General features: G+C 45.1%; 1 protein-coding gene across 1 annotated transcript in view; it reads right to left on the bottom strand.

Moving 5' to 3' along the window:
- Positions 1-20,463, bottom strand: part of LOC308253704 (acyl-coenzyme A synthetase ACSM1, mitochondrial-like) — a gene marked incomplete at its 5' end in the record, with an annotated part of 61,014 nt that overhangs the window by 1,727 nt on the left and 38,824 nt on the right. The window contains 6 exons of the mRNA XM_080679374.1: positions 276-395; positions 1,923-2,022; positions 3,002-3,129; positions 7,122-7,223; positions 7,704-7,784; positions 9,933-10,056. Coding sequence (XP_080535500.1) covers positions 276-395; positions 1,923-2,022; positions 3,002-3,129; positions 7,122-7,223; positions 7,704-7,784; positions 9,933-10,056 — 655 coding nt within the window. The remainder of the gene's footprint in view (positions 1-275; positions 396-1,922; positions 2,023-3,001; positions 3,130-7,121; positions 7,224-7,703; positions 7,785-9,932; positions 10,057-20,463) is intronic.

Here is a 20,463-nt window from a genome sequence, read left to right as displayed (position 1 = left end):
TTTTGCAAATTTTGAACGATGTTAAATAGCCTTCTTTGGTAGCTTTAGGCACTGGTCTGACTTTTTTGCCCTCAGGGTAATGTGAAGCACGTTTTGGGGTTTCCGACCCAGAATAGAGGTTCCATCCCATTCAGTTGGCTGCATCCACCCCTAAACAGAATTGCTTCTTGGCAGAGAAAAATGCTCTTTCTATGTTCGGTTTCAGCATCTCCCGGCCACCCAACCAGACTTGGGGCAGCAGAGCACAGAAGGGCACCTGCATGGGCCCCACTCACCTTCCTCGGGTACTTGTACGGGGCTGTCACTGACTTCACGTGCTCCTGCAGCTCCCGAGCGAGCTGGTCCGGGTCATGGGACAGAAACTGTGGGGTCAGGACAATGAAGGCCTTCACCACCTGCAACGCAGAACCAGAGCGGGGGCTCAGGGTCAGTGCCTCCCAGTTGTCTGGTTTAAAAAGTAAGTGTTTATGCAATGAATGGCAAAACAAGCTGACACCCGAGCCTTTGGAAACGGACAAGACCAGGTTCAAATCCAAATACTTCCAATTTCTACTCTTTGCCTTGCAAAATCACTTAACCTAAAATTCCTTCTCTGTGACATGCGCAGAGTACAGGTTCATCCCATGGAGCTGAACATGGTGGCCTTATGTTCAGATTCCATGAGCTAGTACACATAAAACATGCATGTAGTTTAACTGTATTATTATCCCCAGCATCATGATTTTCATCACCATTTTTACCACTAATGTATGTACCGTTCTGTGCCTGGAACCTGTGGGCATTTAATAATTGTTGGTAACTTACTGACCTTATTGTTTTTATTTTTTAAGTAGTTGTTGATTCTTTTCTTTTTTTAAAAATATATTTTATTGATATTTTACAGAGAGGAAGGGAGAGGGATAGAGAGTCAGAAACATCGATGAGAGAGAAACATCGATCAGCTGCCTCCTGCACACCCCCTACTGGGGATGTGCCCGCAACTAAGGTACGTGCCCTTGACCGGAATCGAACCTGGGGCCCTTCAGTCCGCAGGCTGACGCTCTATCCACTGAGCCAAACCGGTTTTGGCTTTTTTTTTTTTTTTTTTAAATACATTTTTATTGATATCAGAGAGAAAAGGAGGGGGAGAGATAGAAACATCAATGATGAGAATCATCACTCTGCTGCCTCCTGCAGGCCCACTACTGGGGATCTAGCCCGCAACCTGGCATGCGCCCTGAGAATCAACCCTGGTTCCTGGGTCGACAATACTCAATCACTGAGCCACACAGGCTGGGCTGAACTTACTGCTTTTATATTGTTATTTATGTCCCCGTTTAATTGCACAGGCCTTGTACCTAGACAGCCATGGGCAAACTATGGCCCGCGGGCCGGATCCGGCCTGTTCGGCTGTTCTATCCGGCCCGCGGAGCCAAAAGAGCGGAGGGTTCTCTTGCTCTCCCCTCCGCTCCTTTACTTTGAATTTATATTAGTTCACACAAACACTCCATCCATGCTTTTGTTCCGGCCCTCCGGTCCAGTTTAAGAACCCATTGTGGCCCTCGAGTCAAAAAGTTTGCCCACCCGAGTCCTAGTAGGTGCTCAATAAATCCAGTGAATGCAATGGAAACAGAGTGCTCAGATTTCCATCCTGGCTCCACCACAGTGTAATCTGGGCAAGTTATTTAACTTCTTTATGCTGTCTCTCTGTCTATTAAAAGGGTATAATAAGTAAGAGTCTCTAACTCATTAGGTTGTTGTGAGGGTTAAATGAGCCAGCACACTCAGTATCTAGTCAGGATTGTCACGGATGATGCCACAGTGCCTCCTGCTGCCCACATGGTGTAAGTGCGCTGCGCATACCCACTGCTCTGGAAGATTCTCCTGCATCAGCCTTCCAGTGCCCACACGCAGACCCCATGATCTCCTGTCCTTCTCCTCACCTGCCCTCGGATCGGGTCTGGGCTGCTCACAACAGCTGACTCAGCCACCGCCGGATGCTCAGCCAGGGCGTTCTCCACCTCTGCCGGCCCAATGCGGTACCTGCGGGACCAACAGTTCCTGCTCTGCTTCCGAGCAGATGCCAGGGCTGGAGTGACTCAGGCCCTCCAATATCATGTTTGGGAGTCACACTTCCCTGGGCACAGAGGGCAAGCTTCACGAGAGCCAGAGGACTGTGAAAAGCTCTGTAGGGACCAGGATGTGAAGACCTGGGCATTGCAAGCTCAGATGCTCCCAGGGCCTCCCCTCACTGCCTCTGGTGGGCGGTGGGGGTGGGAGGCTGTCCTCCTGGGGCTGTGGGCGTGGCACAAGGAGCTTCCCAGCAGGACTCTTACTGTACTCTTGGGAGCCTCAAACTTTGCCTTGAAGATTTAGAGAAATTCTGTCTCACTACATCAGCATCTCATGCAGAAATTTAAAAAGTAAAACAAACTTAATTTCCCTGATGCATCCAAGGGAAGTTGTTACTTGTGTCACTTTTTCTCCCTACATCACCTAAGCGATAGGGACAGCAGATCAGGAGCCACACTACCTCGGTTCAAATCTGGGCCTCTCCCTGCACTATCTTGGAAACTTTCAGCAGCTTAGTTCACTGGTCAGTGACTCAGTGTTCTCATCTGTAAAATAGGCACAATAATGGCATCTACTGGGTTAAGCAAAGCAAGGAGGAGAGTACTTTCACACAGTAAGTACTCCATGAGCTTAGCTGCTATTGCTGTTGTTGTTCTGTGACATGTGTCCCGTTAGAGGAACACAGAGAATAATTTCCCCCAACCAACGGGGACAAATGGGGGATCAAACAAGGTCTCCCTTCCCAATCCTATATCCCCTCTTTAAATTGCACGATGTCTCCTGTGGTTGCACTTCCAGGCCTTCTTGAACTTTATTTTGATGTTGGGGGAGATGCCAGGGCCCTGTAGACATGGCTGCATTCAGGAATAGGCTGCGGGTCCCATCCCCAATGCACTGAGGAATGGTGAAGCAAGCTAGAGCCTGCCAGGCCCAGGTCAGCCACACCTACCCAGAGGCGTTGATGATGTCATTGTCCCTCCCCAGGAACCAGATGTAGCCCTCTTTGTCAATAGTTGCTTTGTCCCCAGTGTTGTAAAAGTCCCCACACTCCACTTTGGCTGTCTTCACTGGGTCATTCTGCAGAGAGAACGGCACTCTTGTTGAAGGCAGTGAGATTAGAGATGTTGAGCTGCAACCTGGGGCTCAGATCTGGGCTTGAATCCTGCTTCTCACTCCACCAGGCACCTGTGCAACTTTTGTAATCTCTCTGAGTCTATTTCCTTTACATGCAAACACTCATTGCATGCTATTGGTCAATTAATGTACAAAATACACTGACAATTGATATTAATATAACACAGTGGCTGAACAGATGGAAGGTGTCAATAAATATTTGCTAAATGAGGGAGAAACCAAGATGGCGGCATAGGTAAACACCTAAACTGCTGCCTCACACAACAATTTCAAAACTATAAGTAAAAGACAGAACGGACATCATCCAGGACCACAGGAAGGCTGGCTGAGTGGAAATTCTACAGCTAGAAGGAAAGAGAAAAGCACACTGAGACTCAGAGGAGCTGCAGGTGGTAGAGGTACTGAGTCGTGCGCACGGAGAGGACTGGCAACTGAGTGCGTGGCTGGCTTTCTCAAGCGGGAGGGAGACAAAAGCTCCCGACTGCGCTGAACTCCAGTTCCGGGTGAGACTCTGGGGACCCAGACTAATATGGGGTGAAACTGGACTGTCAGGAAAGAGAAAAGCACACTGAGACTCAGAGGAACTGCGGAAGGTAGAGGTATCGAGGCGCGCGTGGAGAGGGCGGGCAACTGAGTACGCGGCTAGCTTTCTCAAGCTGGAGGGAGACAAAAGCTCCCGACTGCACTGAACTCCAGTTCTGGGCAACACTCTGGGGACCCAGACTCATTCGGGGAGAAACTGGACTGTCTGGCAGCGGGTGGAACTCGAGGGCGGATTTCTCTCAGAGGTGCTTGCAGCGATTACCATGGGACACTGAGACACAAGGGCCTATTAGGGAAGGGCTGACAGGAAACCAATGCTGTCTGCTCCACCCTGAGACTCCGCCCCATCCAAGCTGAGCACAGAGGTTTTTTCAAGTCTTATCTCATAAGGGTGTCTCCAGCACAGAAGTTCTCCCAGCATAGACACAGCTGATCTGCACAGCCAATTGGCCTGGAGATCAATTCCTCCCAGTGCTACCAACAACAATCAAGGCTAAAATACAACAAGACTGTGCACACAGCCCACAAAGGGGTGCACCAAGGGTGTCCACCTCAGGTAACTGGGGAGGCTGAGCCACTGGGCCCTATAGGAAACCTAGCACACAAAGCCACTCTATCAACTCAGGGAAGCAGCCAAAATGCGAAGACAAAGAAACAGGTCACTAATGAAAGAAATGGAGGAAAGCAAATGACTGGATATAGAGTTCAAAACCATGGTTATAATGTTTTTCAAGAATTTCCTAGAAAAGGCCAATAAATTTAGCGAGACCCTCGAGGATATGAAAAAGGACCAACTAGAAATTAAGCATACACTGACTGAAATAAAAAATAATATACAGAGATCTAACAGCAGACTAGAGGATCACAAGAATCAAGTCAAAGATTAGAAATACAAAGAAGCAGAAAACACTCAACTGGAAAAGCAAAAAGAAAAAAGAATCCAAAAATATGAAGATAGTGTAAGGAGCCTCTGGGACAACTTCAAGTGTACCAACATCCGAATTATTGGGGTGCCAGAAGAAGAGAGAGAGCAAGATACTGAAAACCTATTTGAAGAAATAATGACCGAAAACTTCCCCCACCTGGGGAAAGAAATAGACTTACAAGTCCAGGAAGTGCAGAGAACCCCAAACAAAAGGAATCCAAATAGGACCACACTAAGACACATCATAATTAAAATGCCAAGAGCAAAAGACAAAGAGAGTATATTAAAAGCAGCAAGAGAAAAACAGTTAGTTACCTACAAGGGAGCACCCATACGACTGTCAGCTGATTTCTCAACAGAAACTATGCAGGCCAGATGGGAGTGGCAAGAACTATTCAAAGTGATGAATAGCAAGAACCTACAACCAAGATTACTCTACCCAGCAAAGCTATCATTCAGAATTGAAGGGCATATAAAGAGCTTCAGAGATAAGAAAAAACTAAAGGAGTTCATCACTGCCAAACCAGTATTATATGAAATGCTGAAAGGTATTCTTTAAGAAGAGGAAGAAGAAGAAAAAGGTAAAGATAAAAATTATGAACAACAAATACATATCTATCAACATGTGAATCTAAAAATCAAGTGAATAAAAAATCCGATGAACAGAATAAACTGGTGAATATAATAGAATCAGGGGCATAGAAAGGGAGTGGACTGACAATTCTCAGGGGGAAATGGGTGTGGGGGGTGCGGGAAGAGACAGGACAAAAATCGTACACCTATGGATGATGGTGAGGACAGTGCGGGGGGGGTGGGGTAAGGGCAGAGGGTGGGGTGGGAACCGGGTGGAGGGGAGCTTTGGGGGAAAAAAGAGGAACAATTGTAATAATCGGAACAATAAAAATTAATTAAATTTTAAAAAAGCACTCATAAAAAACAACAACACATTTGCTAAATGAATTTTCTTCCCCAAGTACCATCTCATCTCATCCTCTAAGAAAGCTTATGGCCCTGGAAAGTGTGGCTCAGTTGGTTGAGTGTCATCCCATGTACCAAAAGGTCGCCAGTTCACTTCCTGGTCAGGGCACATGTCCAGGTTGCGGGCTCAATCCTCAGTAGGGGGCGTGCAGGAGCCAGCTGGTCAATGTTTGACGAAATAATGGCAGAAAACTTCTCTAACCTGGTGGAGGAAAAAGTCACATAAGTTCAGAAGGCACAGAGAACTTCAAAACAAGTATCTACAAGTTCAAGATTGAAATCCTATCAAGCAACCTCTCATATCACAGTGGAATGAAATTAGAAATCAACTACAGTAAAAACACCCCAAAACATTCAAACACATGGAGGCTAAGTAGCATGTTATTAAAAAAAGAATGGGTTACCAACAACATCAAGAAATAAATAAAAACACTTTCTGGAAAACAAATGAAATGAACATACAACAACGCAAAATCTCGGGGACACAGCAAAAGCAGTCCTGAGAGGGAAGTTCATAGCACGACAAGCTTACCTCAAAACAAGAAAAATTAACAATAAACTATTTAGCCCTTCAACTTAAAGAACTAGAAAGAGGACAACAAGAAAAGGCCAGAGTAAGTAGAAGGAAGGAAATAATAAAGATTAGAGCAGAAATAAATGACATAGAGACTAAAAAATCAATACAAAAAAATCAATGAAACCAAGAGCTGGATCTTTGAAAAGATTCATCAACAAAATTGATGAATGGTTTAGCCAGCAGTTTTTACTGTTGGTAGATAGTATCACATGAGGAGCAGCGCCCCCTAGAGGCCACAGTGATGACAACAGTGACAACAAGAGAGAACCTTGATGGCTGTTCTTTTGGAGAAAGGAGATGGAATCTGAGATCCATTTCAGGTGTGCCCACCCTTCCACAGCCCATCTTGGAAGCTGAGAATTTCCTGTTAGTGGCCTCTACTACCCTGGGAGGGCTAGGGTTTATCTGGTCAGGAGTCTCAGCAGGTTTCCTTAGAGCCCATCACAGGTTTCTGTAATCCCTGGATTTCCCACTAAGCCCTGGGGCTGAAAGACATGGGTTTGAACCTTAGCTCTGCCATGTATTTGACACGGGGAAACACATGACTCCTACAGTCTGCAGGTGGTTTTCTCTGAGGAGTGGGGTAGGGGAGGCGTCAGGAGGCTCAGGACAGTTACTAGGTTTGTTCACACCCTGTTGGTAAATTGGAGGGCAGGATGTGAACCCAGCTGAAGCCTAAATTCGTAATCATCAGCCCCAAGTCTGATGATTCCGAAGCCAGGCTTCTCTACCGCATCAGTGCCAATGGGTCAGGAGAGGAAAGGCTGTGAGCTTTGCGTGAACTAGACCTGGCTTCACTGAACTGGAACACATAACGGAAGATGGGAGGAGTCTCAGGATGCAGCGTTGAGTCCCCTCCCTTATCGCTGCAGGGGTGCTCGGGCCAGGGAGCAGACGGCAGGGCGCCCTCACCTCATACGATATGAACAGGCCGATGGGCTTGGTGGTCTTGATCCTGATGCCAAGGTTGCCTTCAGTGTTGGGCGGCAGGATGTTGCCCTTGTCATCGATGATCTGGAGCAAGAGGTCTGTGAGGCCCCCTGCAGGGCTCCCAGCCCACCTGCCCCACCCAAGCTCTGCCTGGCTTATGCGTGTGACACCAGTGGGGACCCTGGGGAGGTCCCTGTCAGAAAACAGAATGAAGCTGTCAAGTGTTTGAAATCAGCAAGTCATGGGTGTGTTTGTTTCCTGGTGTGGACATCGCATGTGTCTTCAAGCTAGAAAACAGGGGTCAGGACAAGCTAAAAGCCCTGGCGGGCGGACAGAGCTCCCAGCGCGCCTCCAGGTCCCGTGCGCCACGGCTGTGTGCGCGGCCTCGGCTGGCACTGATGCTGCACTGATGCCCACAATACTGACCCTCCCAGGAAACCAGAGGGAACTAGGAGAGGAGGGACAACTCGGGCAGGGGGCGCGGCTCTTCTGCCGCCTGGTGTCACACGGGGTTGATCCCAGCTGAGCCCTCAGTGCTCCCTGGCCACGCCTTTAGGACCAAACCTGGACGTCGAAGGGTGGGATGGCTTTCCCCATGGAACCGGGTTTGACCTGTGACCCCCGGGCAGTGCTGCAAGTCAATCCCTGTGCACAAAAGGAAGAGAAGACCAGTTGTCAAAGACTCTAGGCGGATCAGAGAGCAGCAAGAATGGTACACAGCACCCCTGCTCGCAGGGCCATGGGACGCAGCTCATAGAGCCTGTGGGGTGGGGGAAGCTGGAAGCTCTGTGTCCTGGGCTCAGGGCATTGACCCAGCTCTTCAGCAGACATTCACTCGCCTGACATGCGACATGTACTGGGCCAGTGCCGGCTGCCGGGGCCACAGGGTTCCGTGGGGGAGGCCAAGAAAAGAGCAAAGGGCTGAGCTCGGGGCTGTGGGCATGTTGTGGGTGGGGGAGTGCCCACTGCATACCAGGCATGTGTCCATTTGACCAACACTTACTCAAGACTGAAACTGACAGGAACCCTGCCTCATCTGCCCTCGGGGCTGCGCTGAAATCACTTAGGCTGTGCCTCTGGCACCACTCCCACCTCCATTTGTCCTCCTGGTAAACCTAGGCCTCCTTCCTGGTTCTCTGAAGCTGACATCTGTCTAAAGCTAAGCCTTCACAGTCAGACAGATGAGTTAATGCCCTCGGTCTCCCCTGTCAAAGGGGCCGGGCAGGCACCCCCTCTCAGAGCCTGCGGGGCGGGAAGCTGCACAGGCCCGCACCAGTGAGCTCACCTGGCTCCTTAGGGCAACCAGGCAAGACTCAGGCCCCAGGAGAAGTCCTGGGCGATGCTCCTCCGGTGGCATTTCCCCCGCATTTCTGTTGTCGCCAACAGGCCTTATACTGATTTGGGAGTTGTTTCCCCTCATAGATAACAAGTGCCTGAGCTTAGAGAAGGCCCCTTCGGTTCTGGACCCCTGACACCTGGTGTAAGACCCCCCACATCAGTGAGGACAGTGGGCCTGCCCTGGGGGATGTGAAGGCTGAGCACCGCAGGGGCATGCACAGTCCCTTCCACTCCCCTCGCCACCACCCGCAGGGTCGGCATTCTATTCCCATTTTGGAGACAGGGAAGTTGAGCTTCTGGCAGGTTCCAGGGTATGCCTATGGGCTTGACGCTGCCATTGACGATGCTGAGAGGAACTGAGACCTGAGCTCCTGGGAGAGGAAGGTCTCCCTCTCCAAGCTGCTGCTCACACTTCAGGACGCGGCAACGCCCACAGGTGAGTCAGCGGGTTGCAAGAGCTTTGACAATGAGGCTCCCTGCAGCCAGGAGGGAGTATTCTGTGGCTCAAGCAATCGACGCTAAGGGGCTGGGGTTATGGGTGTAGCGGGTGCTTCTCCTCGTCCAACAGTGAACTGTGAGCCATGCAAGGTCAGGCCTAGAGCCCTCACATTTCTCAGGCCTGGAAGCAGACCACTTCACTGACTAAAATAAAACATTTTTCTCAAAAACTACACACCGTTAGACAAATATGTGAATTAGGACCAAAAGAGCCCGCCCTACAGGTCCTGAGAGGGGTGACTCTGAGCTGACAGGATGGTGGGAGGCGGGCGAGTGGCTGTGTCAGCATCAGGGGGTTGAGGATGCTTCAGGAGAGAGGCAGACCCTCCTCTTACCACTGAAGCCCTTGAGGGTCCAGACAGCACAGCAGGCTGCACGGCCTGCCCACTGCATGCTCAGTGACACCCTTGGGGGTCACACTGCGTGTGTGTGTGTGTGTGTGTGTGTGTGTGCGCGCGCACGCACATGCATATATGATGCTTCTGCTCCCTCCTCTGCTCCTGCTCCTGCCCCACAATCAAACGTGTGTGCTGCCCTCATACACACCCAGAGATGAGCTTCGGGGCCCACTCCTGCCTGGCCCTGTGGCTGCTGCTCTGGGGAGGGAGGGTGACATGGGCAGCACTTGCAGGCAGGGCCTCCATGAGGCAGGAGGCGCCTCCATTGCCATGGCTCCTCCCGGCTCCCTGATCCCAGGGACGTAGCCCTGTCCTCAGACCCCTATGGAAGGTTTTGTCCAATAGCCGTCAGCACACTGGGGTCTTGACAAGTCGAAGACTGTGTGTGAATTCTCTCTCTGCAAACTGATTTGGGGCCAATCCGCCTGGAACTCCAGAGCCGCCCTCTGCTTGCTGCGCACCCAGTGGGGCCTATGCACACAGTGGGGCCTGTGCACACGCTTTGACAGATTCAGCTCCTCTGCTGGGCTGGGCGACCCTGTGGGGCCAGTCCACCTACCGTTTCCGTCTGTCCGTAGAGCTGGTGGAGCAGAAAGCCCGTCTGTTCTCTCCACTTCTCTTGCTCCTCAGGCAGCACGGCCTCCCCGCCGGTAATGCAATGCTCCAGAGTGGGGAACCTGAGGCTTGGGGGAGACAAGGTGTCTTCAGAGCTTCAGAGCAGGCCCTGGAACTCCTACTCCTGCCCAGGAGTGAAGAGCCCATCCACCTTTCTGCTGCCTCACTTTCTTACTTGCCTTCCGGTTGGACGTCATTCACTTCTGGGTGTTAGTCCCCTATAAATGGTTCTTCATTGGGGGCATGGGGCGGTGGTGATGAGACTAAGGGGCTCATTTAGGGACCCTTCAGGCGGGGGGAGGGGGGTTGGTGATGAGGCTAAGGCAGGGGTGGGCAAACTTTTTGACTCAAGGGCCACAATGGGTTCTTAAACTGGACCGGAGGGCTGGAACAAAAGCATGGATGGAGTGCTTGTGTGAACTAATATAAATTCAAAGTAAACATCATTACATAAAAGGGTACGGTCTTTTTTTTTTATTTATTTCAATAGTTTTATTCATTTCAAACATTTTAACAAGAAGAATGTAAACACTAATTATTATAATTTGAAACTTCAAAAAATGGAGGAATCATAGCACAATAACATACCTTATATTGAAGATGGCAAAAGCAAAATAAAATTGCCTAACAAAGGAAAGGTACAAAAGCCTTTCAAATTAAACTTAAATATAATAATATAATTTAAAACTAAAACAAATAGAAAAGCACAAAATGTGTAAACAGTAAATTAAACATTTTCTTTAGTGCAACTTCCAAATTATGCCCGGGATGTAGATGTAGATGGCAATGTAGACTGGGTTGAAAGGTTTTTGGTCTTTAAAACATCAACTTCAGTGGGAACAGTGTTGTTGGTCTCCTTTTTTAGCTAATGCATCAAAGTCTGGAGTTAGTTTTGTTGTCGCTATTCTCAGGATAGATCTAAGGTGTTCGTCAGTTAAGCTGGATCTGTGAGGGGCTTTGTTGATGTTCATGACGCTAAATGTCTGCTCACAAACATAGGTTGACCCAAACAGCACCAGTATCTTCTGTGCCATCCTCTGGATGTTTGGAAAAGTGGTTTCATTAAGTGAAGCATAAAAGTCTCTTAGTTCAAGAGAGCTGAATTTCTCCTTTAGGACAAAGTCAGACTGAAGATCGATGAGTTCCAGTTGCACCTCTTCTGGTGCTGTTTCAGGGTTTTGTGACAAAGGACAGGCCACCAGTTGAAGTGACTGGTCAATTTTTTCAACATCAGAAAACCGACGACAGAATTCTGCATGCAGGTCATCTAGTGATTTGCGGTATTTCTTCACGTTTTGGATGGTCTCCTTCTGTGTGGCTTGTGTGGCAAAATGAGTGAAGACTTTGTCTGAAATTTGTCTGGAAAAGAAAATCAGCTTCGATTTAAAGGCTTTCACATTAGTGTACATGTCATGTACATACTGATCTTTTCCCTGTAGCTTCACATTTAGCTCATTCAAATGTGAAAATATATCTACAGCAAATGCAAAGTCACACAGCCAATTCTTGTCACTCAGCTCAGTAAATTCGTCAGACTTCCCCTTTAATTTCAAAAATGCACCAATCTCTTCTTTGAGCTCCCACACTCGTTGGAAAACTTTGCCCAAACTCAACCAGCGGACACGAGAGTGGTAAAGTAAGTCGTGGTGATCCGCATCAGTTTCCTCCAGAAACTTAATAAACTGACGGTGCTGAAGTCCCTTTGCTCGAATGAAATTAACAAGCTTTACGACTGGATTAACAACATGATTAAGTTGTAATATAGACTTGCACAATGATTCCTGGTGAATAATACAGTGAAGAAAAATAACATCTTGGTTAGGGTTCTCCTCTTTCACTTTATCCTGAATTCTTTTTAGCAGTCCAACTTTTTTTCCAGTTAAATTTGGAGATCCATCTGTCATGACATTAGCAAGTTTACTCCATGGTAGCTTCATTTTCTTGATGACAGTAGACACCCGGTCATACAAGTCCTTTCCCCGTGTTTTTCCTTTCAGTGGCTCCATGTCTAAAAACTCCTCCATAATTTCAAAGTTGTCACTAATCCCTTGGATAAAAATTAAGAGCTGAGCAGTGTCCTTTACGTCATTACTTTCATCCAATGCTAGTGAATAAAACTTAAAGAACTCTGCCTTACTATTTAACTTGCTGGCCAAGTCTTCATCAATCAGTTCCACTCGACGAGTCACTGTCCTGCGCGATAAGCTGAGTTTTTCAAACTTGCCTTTGCTCTCTGGACACAAGAGACCTGCTGTCTCTATCATACATTCTTTCAAAAATTCGCCTTCAGAGAGAGGTTTGCTAGCTTTTGCTAATTTGAATGATAGCATAAAACTTGCTTTGGTAGTTGTCTCTTGAATTGCAGTTTGTCTGTGAAAGACATTTTGCTGAGCCTGTAATTTAGCCATCAACCTCTGTGCAGTAGCCTACCGTTCTTGAGGTGACTGCTTGCTAGCATAGTTGCCATGCTTTGTGGCAAAGTGACGGCTGAGATTGTACTCTTTGAAGACTGCAAGTGTTTCCTGGCATATCAGACATACCAGCACTGATCGAACTTCGGTGAAAAAATATTTTGTTGTCCACTCCCTCTTAAACACTCGGCATTCACTGTCCACTTTCCTTTTCTTTGGTCTACTCATGTTTAATATTGGGCTAAAACCAACAGTACCGTTTTCTTATTAAATTCTTTACTAAAATAAGACAGTAAAGTATAAAAACAAGTGATTAAATTTGCTCTACTATAACATTTTTGGTCTTCTAAAAAATATATATATAACAAAATCATCTGAAAAAGTTCAGACATGGGACAGAGGCACACCCTGACCATAGAGAACAACCCCTTTCCTCCATAGGAAACCTGTGTATCTTTCACACAGGCCCTTTGTTTATGGTAACACACATAGCTGCACATTGCTGTGTCTTCCAGACACACTTGTATGGGAGGTGCTAGGGCAGTGCAAAACATGGGTAACCAATAGTTACCACTAGCACTTCCGTTACTGGCAAAAAAGAGCCGCAGTGCGCATAGTGTGAAAGAGCCCATTATCAATGTCAGATTGCATCCACTGGACTCTATAAAAACAACCAAGTGCCACTTTTAAATGCCCATTGCAACAGTTTTTCTTATTAAAAGCTGGAAATGGCAGGATATTTATATATATACCCCTACTGTGACAGCCTGGCAGAGCATTACAAAGGAGAAAACCCAGCATCTGGTGATGTCCATAAGTACAAGACTTCAGGCTGTCATTACCAGGAAAGGGTTTCATCCAAGTATTAGATATGAACATTTGATTTTCAGTTTTTCATTTGTCTAATTACTTCTGAAACCCTGAAATTAAGCGATTTTGTAATAAAAATCTTTAGTTCAAGAGGGAAAAATGGTGGCGGAATAGACAGACGTGTTCTGAGCCTTGTCCCAGAGCAGAAAGAAAGAACAGCTGAGGGTCGCACGAGGAGTGTTTGTTGGCAAGTTGGGGGACAGCTGAACTCCAGAATAAGGTGGGGGACTGCTAGACGGGGCTCCCCTGACCTGGCAGCCCCCACTGCGGCTGGGTCCCCTCCCGAAGCTGCGGGCTTGGACGCGGAGTCTGCGCCATCTTGAACCGGAAAGTGGAGCTTATCAGAAGCCTGAGAATCCACAACTGCGGCACCCACGGAACAGCTGCGAGCCCCAGAACAATGCTCCCCAATTGGCGCAAACACACGGATTCAGAGGAGCTCTACACTCCACCACGGAAAGGTCAGATTTCGCCTGGGATAAGGTGAGGTCTCTGGTCCCGGCGGGAGAGAGGAATGCGCGTTTTGCGGGAGCTGGAGGACCAGGGAACTCTGTGCCTAGAAAAATCCGTGGCTGTTGGGGCTGGCGTGATCCGTGAATGTGGAAGGGGGTCCTCAGAGCTGCTAACAGAAGGGATCTCTAAAAAGCAACCCATTTTGATCTGACGTGCAGGGACACCCTAAGAATTTCAGGGGTTTGCTGGCTGCCTAGACTTACGCGCAGACCCATTGTTCGCACACTTGGGCTTTTTCCTCTTCAAATCCTAGATTCTGATTACTAAGCCCATACATAGGATCACCCAGTTGGGGACACCCTGGGAGACTGCAGGGGAAAGTTGTTTTTCTGGAACCTGGAGATCGGAGCGGGGAGTGACCATCGGAGAGCCAGCTCTGAGGCAGCCCACTTCCACAAACCGGTAGTGAGTGCCACAGGGAAAGAAGGCTCTAACACTGCCTAGAGAGGCCATAGATAGACCCGGAAGTCAATCCAGAAACACTGCCACCCAGGAGCTGAATCACAAATTGACTCTTGTGTAATAAAAAATAAAGGAATACGAGAAATTAAGAAACACCGCCTGCTTAAAATCAGGACTGGCTTACAACACTGAAGAGCAGTGGAACGCAGGGAACTGCAATACTGTCCGGACTGAGAAACAGGCGTGCCAAACAGAACAACAGAGGAAGTGAATGACCTTCACTACTCCACATTTTATTTTTATTTTTTTATTTTCATTTTTTGCATCTTTTACTCAAGAAACTAATTTTTTTCTTTTTTCCTCACTTGATTTTACCTTTTTAATTATTACATTTTTATTTTCAATCTGTATTATTACTACTGCTATTTTATCATTTTTTTTTAAAGTGTCATTTTATTTTCTCTTCATTTTATTTTGGGATTAGTGTTCTACATTCTATTTTTATCTTTCCTTTAGCATCTTTTTACTCTATCTCATCTCTACCTTTATGCCATCACTCTCTTCCTAACCTTCCCTTTTTCAGTGTCCTGTTTATCTTACCCCTTTCCTGCTTTAGATTTTCCCTATTCTTTCTGTTTACCCTTTGTTAAAATTTCACCCTACTTATATATCTAATCTCCAATCCCCTGCTCCAAGTCCATACACACCTCTCTCTTCGCTGTCTTAACTATCCAAAAAATTGTTTTTCTCTCTGTCCTTTTGTTGTTGTTCGCTTGAATGTAGATTATATCGAATTTTTATGCTTTTTTGTGAGATTGTTTTGCTTATTCTTCTTTTGTTTATTTTTTTTTGTTTGTTTTGTGCTTCTGTTTTCCCTTGCCTCACTCAATATTAGTTGGTGTTGTAGTTTGTATTAATCCCCAGGTACTTGTTGATGGCATTTGCTGGGATTAGTGATTGTTCTATTGGAGTTTTATCCCCAATATATATAGTCTGTTCCCCTTTCTCTCTTAGTCTCATTCTTGTCTCTCTTACTTTTTTTTCCCCTTTTCCCAATTTCATTTTGACACTCCTTTTTTTTCTTCTTTCTTTCTTTTTCCTCTTCTTCTTTCTCTCCTATCCCTTAATTTGCCTTTCTCTGGTGGTCACCTTTATTGGAGGTTATTAATATCGTGAATACATTTCTGTTCAGTGCCTTGTGTGTTGTACCTGGTAGTGCTGTATTTTGTGCCTTTAAATCAATGCAGGAGAGAGAGAACTACATAACCAGACACCCAGAGAAGAGAGACCATGGGAAGACAAAGAAACAGCCCGCATATGAAAGAAAAGCAGGCATCACCAGAAAAGGAAGTAAACAAAATGGAGGCAAGCAACCTTCCAGAAAAAGAATTCAGAGAAATGGTCATAAGGTGGCTGAAAAGAATAGAAGACAAATTCGACAATATGAGCAAGAACCAAGAGGAAATGAAGAAGAACCAAGAAGAAATGAAAAATGACATCGCTGCTGTAAAGAACTCAATAGAAAGCATCAAGAGTAGACTAGAAGAAGCAGAGGACCGCATCAGTGAGCTAGAAGACAAGATGGGAAAAAATACCCAAGTAGAGCAACTTCTAGAAAAAGAAATTAAAAGGCAGGAGGAGAGCCTAAGGGAACTTTGGGACAACACGAAACAAAACAACATACGCATAATAAGGGTTCCAGAAGGAAAGGAAGCTGAGCAAGGAATAGAAAACCTCTTTGAAGAAATAATGACAGAAAATTTCCCTGATATAGGGAAGAAAAAACCCACACAAATCCAAGAAGCTCACAGAGTCCCAAGCAAAATGAACCCCAAAAGACCGATGCCAAGGCACATTATAATTAAATTGGCAAACACCAACGACAAAGTAAGAATCTTAAAAGCGTCAAGAGAGAGACAGAAAGTTACATACAAAGGAACCCCCATCAGACTAGCAACTGATTTCTCAACAGAAACTCATTAGGCCAGAAGGGAATGGAATGAGATATATAAAGTCATGCAAAGGAAGGATCTGAATCCAAGAATACTGTACCCAGCAAGGCTATCAATCAAAATTGAAGGTGAAATCAGGAGCTTCACAGACAAAAAAGGACTAAGGGAATTTATTACCACCAAACCAGCAATGCAAGAGATGCTAAAGGGTCTGCTGTAAAAAAAAAAGAAATAGGAAGCGAAGAAGGAACACAGGGGTAAAGAATAGGAATGGCGACAAATAAGTACCTATCAATAATAACTTTAAATGTAAATGGATTAAATACCCCAATCAAAAGACATAGGGTAACAGATTGGATAAGAAAACATGACCCATATATCTGCTGTCTACAAGAAACCCACCTCAGAAAAAAAGATGCACACAGACTGAGGGTGAAGGGATGGAAAAAGGTTTTCCAGGCAAATGGAACTAAAAATAAAGCTGGGGTAGCAATACTTACATCTGACAAATTAGATCTCAAAGTGAAGGACATAACAAGAGATAAGGAAGGCCACTTCTTAATACTAAACGGAGCAATCCAACAAGAAGAAATAACTCTGGTAAACATATATGCACCCAATACAGGAGCACCCAAATACATAAAAAATCTCCTGGAGGATATCAAGGGAGAGATTGTCAGCAATACAATCATAGTAGGAGACTTTAATACCCCATTATCACCATTGGACAAATCCTCTAAACAAAAAATCAGCAAAGAAACATCAATCCCAAATGACTCACTAGACCAGATGGAATTAATTGACATCTTCAGAACATTTCACCCCAAAGCCACAGAATACACATTCTTCTCAAGTGCACATGGGTCATTTTCAAAGATAGACCATATGTTGGGACATAGGCAAAGTCTCTTCAAATTCAAGAAGATAGAAATCATATCAAGCATCTTCTCAGACCACAGTGGCATAAAACTGGAAATCAACTACAATAAAAACAACTCAAAGAAATCAAACACATGGAGACTAAACAGCATGCTATTAAACAATGACTGGGTTACCAGAGAGATCAAAGAAGAAATAAAAAACATCATGGCAACAAACGACAATGAAAACACTACAATCCAAAATCTATGGGACACAGCGAAAGCAGTCTTGAGAGGGAAGTTCATAGCTCTACAAGCCTACTGCAAAAAACAAGAAACAATGGTAATAAATTACCTAACCCAACAACTCAAAGAGTTAGAAAAAGAGCAACAAGAAAAGCCCAGTGTAAGCAGAAGGAAGGAAATAAAGATCAGAGCAGAGATAAACAACATAGAGACCAAAAAAACAGTACAAAAGATCAACAAAACCAAGAGCTGGTTCCTTGAAAGGATAAACAAGATTGATAAAACTCTAGCCAGGCTCACCAAGAAGCAAAGAGAGAGGACCCAAATAAACAAAATCAGAAATGAAAGAGGTGAAATAACAACAGATCCCGCCGAAATACAAAGGATTGTTAAAAAATGCTACGAACAACTCTATTCCAACAAACTGGACAACCTGGAGGAAATGAACATATTCCTAGAAAAATATAACCTTCCAAAACTCAATCATGAAGAATCTAAACAGCTCAATATGCCAGTAACTATGGAAGAAATTGAAGCAGTCATCAAAGAGCTTCCGGCAAACAAAAGCCCGGGGCCAGACAGCTTCACAGGAGAGTTTTACCAAACATTCAAGGAAAAACTGAAACCTATCCTCCTCAGACTATTCCAAAAAATTCAAGAGGAAGGAACACTTCCAAGCTCCTTCTATGAAGCCAGCATCACCCTAATACCAAAACCAGATAAAGACAACACAATGAAAGAGAATTACAGGCCAATATCCCTCATGAACGTAGATGCCAAAATCCTCAACAAAATTCTAGCAAATCAGATCCAGCAGTACATCAGAAAGATCATACACCATGACCAAGTAGGGTTTATCCCAGGAATGCAAGGATGGTACAATATCCGCAAATCAATAAATGTGATACATCACATAAACAAATTGAGAGATAAAAATCACATAGGCATATCAACTGATGCAGAAAAAGCATTTGACAAAATCCAACACCCTTTCTTGATAAAAACTCTCAACAAGGTGGGAATACAAGGATCATACCTCAACATAACAAAAGCTATATATAATAAACCCACAGCTAACATCATACTCAATGGGCAAAAACTAAAACCATTTCCCCTAAGAACAGGAACAAGACAGGGATGCCCACTCTCACCACTCCTGTTTGACATAGTACTGGAAGTATTGGCCATTGCAATTAGACAAGAAGAAGAAATAGAAGGCATCCAAATTGGAAAAGAAGAAGTAAAGCTGTCCTTATTTGCAGATGACATGATATTGTACATAAAAAACCCGAAAGACTCCATCAAAAAACTAACAGACTTAATAAATGAATTCGGCAATGTAGCAGGATACAAAATTAATGCCAAGAAATCTATGGCATTTCTATACACCAACAGTGAACTTACAGAAAGAGAGACTAAAAAAGCAATCCCATTTTCCATCGCACCAAAAAAATTAAGATACTTAGGAATAAACCTAACCAAGGAGGTAAAAGACCTATACGCGGAAAACTACAGGACACTGAAAAAAGAGATAGAGGAAGACGTAAACCGATGGAAGAACATACCATGTTCATGGATTGGTAGAATCAACATCATTAAAATGTCCATACTACCCAAAGCAATCTATAGATTCAATGCACTCCCCATTAAAATACCAACGGCATATTTCACAGACATAGAAAGAACCCTCCAAAAATTCATCTGGAATAAAAAAAGACCCCGAATAGCCACAGCAATCCTGAGAAAGAAGAATAAAGTAGGAGGGATCTCAATACCAGATTTCAAGCTGTATTACAAAGCCACTGTCCTCAAAACAGCCTGGTACTGGCACAAGAACAGACATATAGATCAATGGAATAGAATAGAGAATCCAGATATCAACCCAAACCAATGTGCGCAATTAATATTTGACAAAGGAGGCATGAACATACAATGGAGTCAAGACAGTCTCTTCAATAAATGGTGTGGGAAAATTGGACAGATACATACAAAAAAATGAAACTAGATCACCAGCTTACACCATACACAAAAATAAACTCAGAATGGATACAGGACTTAAATATAAGACGGGAAACCATAAAAATACTAGAGGAATCCACAGGCAGCAAAATCTCAGACATATGCCAAAAGAACTTTTTCACTGATACTGCCCCTAGGGCAATGGAAGCCAAAGAGAAAATAAACAAATGGGACTACATCAAAATAAAAAGCTTTTTCACAGCAAAAGAAACCATCAACAAAACAACAACAAACCCCACTGCATGGGAGAACATATTTACAAATGTCTGCTGTGAGCCTGTAGCAGGTATATCCTGTACTAGGCACGCCATTTGCTGTACATTATTTCTCCTCCATTTCCCCCTGGAAAATTCCCAGAAATAATACAAAAACAATCACACGATCATAATGGACTCCCTAAAGGAGATGAGGAGAAGTGACTGAGGTCTGAGCATCAGCAGCAGGCTGAGCCGAACCAATTCTTGGAGGTGAGGGTAGTGGCAGACCTCGATCCCATTCCCATGCACTCCACCCCACACATCACCTCTCCTGGTACAGAGTCAGCAGTGGTGGACAAGGGGGCTGGTTTCATTAGGGGTGTCTTCCTCACTCATCTGGAGCTGTCTCCAAAGTAGGTAAAATTAGCAGAGTCTCCAGTGGAGTCATTAGTGATTGGATTTTTACTGGATTTGGACCAAGTTCATCATCTGAGGAATGTTGCAAAAAGTGCCTGTCACATGAGCTTTGAAATACAGGTAGAGGCAGACTCCACGGGCATGCTGGGAAGGAGGCTTCGTGAATAAAAGCAAGTTGTATTTCAGAGTTAGCTTCTTAAGGGTAGTTGTCCAACTCCTTTACATTTTAACTCTGTGTCTAAAGGTTATTAGGTCTGATTTTTGAAGCACCCACTTCCATTTTAGTGTCTCTAAAATATAAATAAGTGCCCTTAGGTTCAAAGACAAGATTAGCTCAAAATTAATCTACAAACACGGGGAAATACAAAAATAAAGTTATAGCAAAATAACACTACATCCATCAGATTGGTAAAAATTAAAGACTCTGACAAGAACAAATGTTGCCAAAGATGTGGAACAAGGGAACCCTGCCTCCCTGCTAGTGGGCGCACATGGTGATTGGATACTTTGGAAAATAGGGGTAGGATGCAGTGTCAGTGTGACTCAGCAATTTCTCCTAGAAAGACCCCACATAGTGAGTGCTTATGT

Source organism: Plecotus auritus (assembly GCF_963455305.1).
Source record: "Plecotus auritus genome assembly, chromosome: 7".
In the NCBI taxonomy this organism is placed as follows: Eukaryota; Metazoa; Chordata; class Mammalia; order Chiroptera; family Vespertilionidae; genus Plecotus; species Plecotus auritus.
The sequence above is the reverse complement of the archived record's forward strand: the minus strand, read 5'-3'. Positions and strand labels throughout refer to the sequence as shown.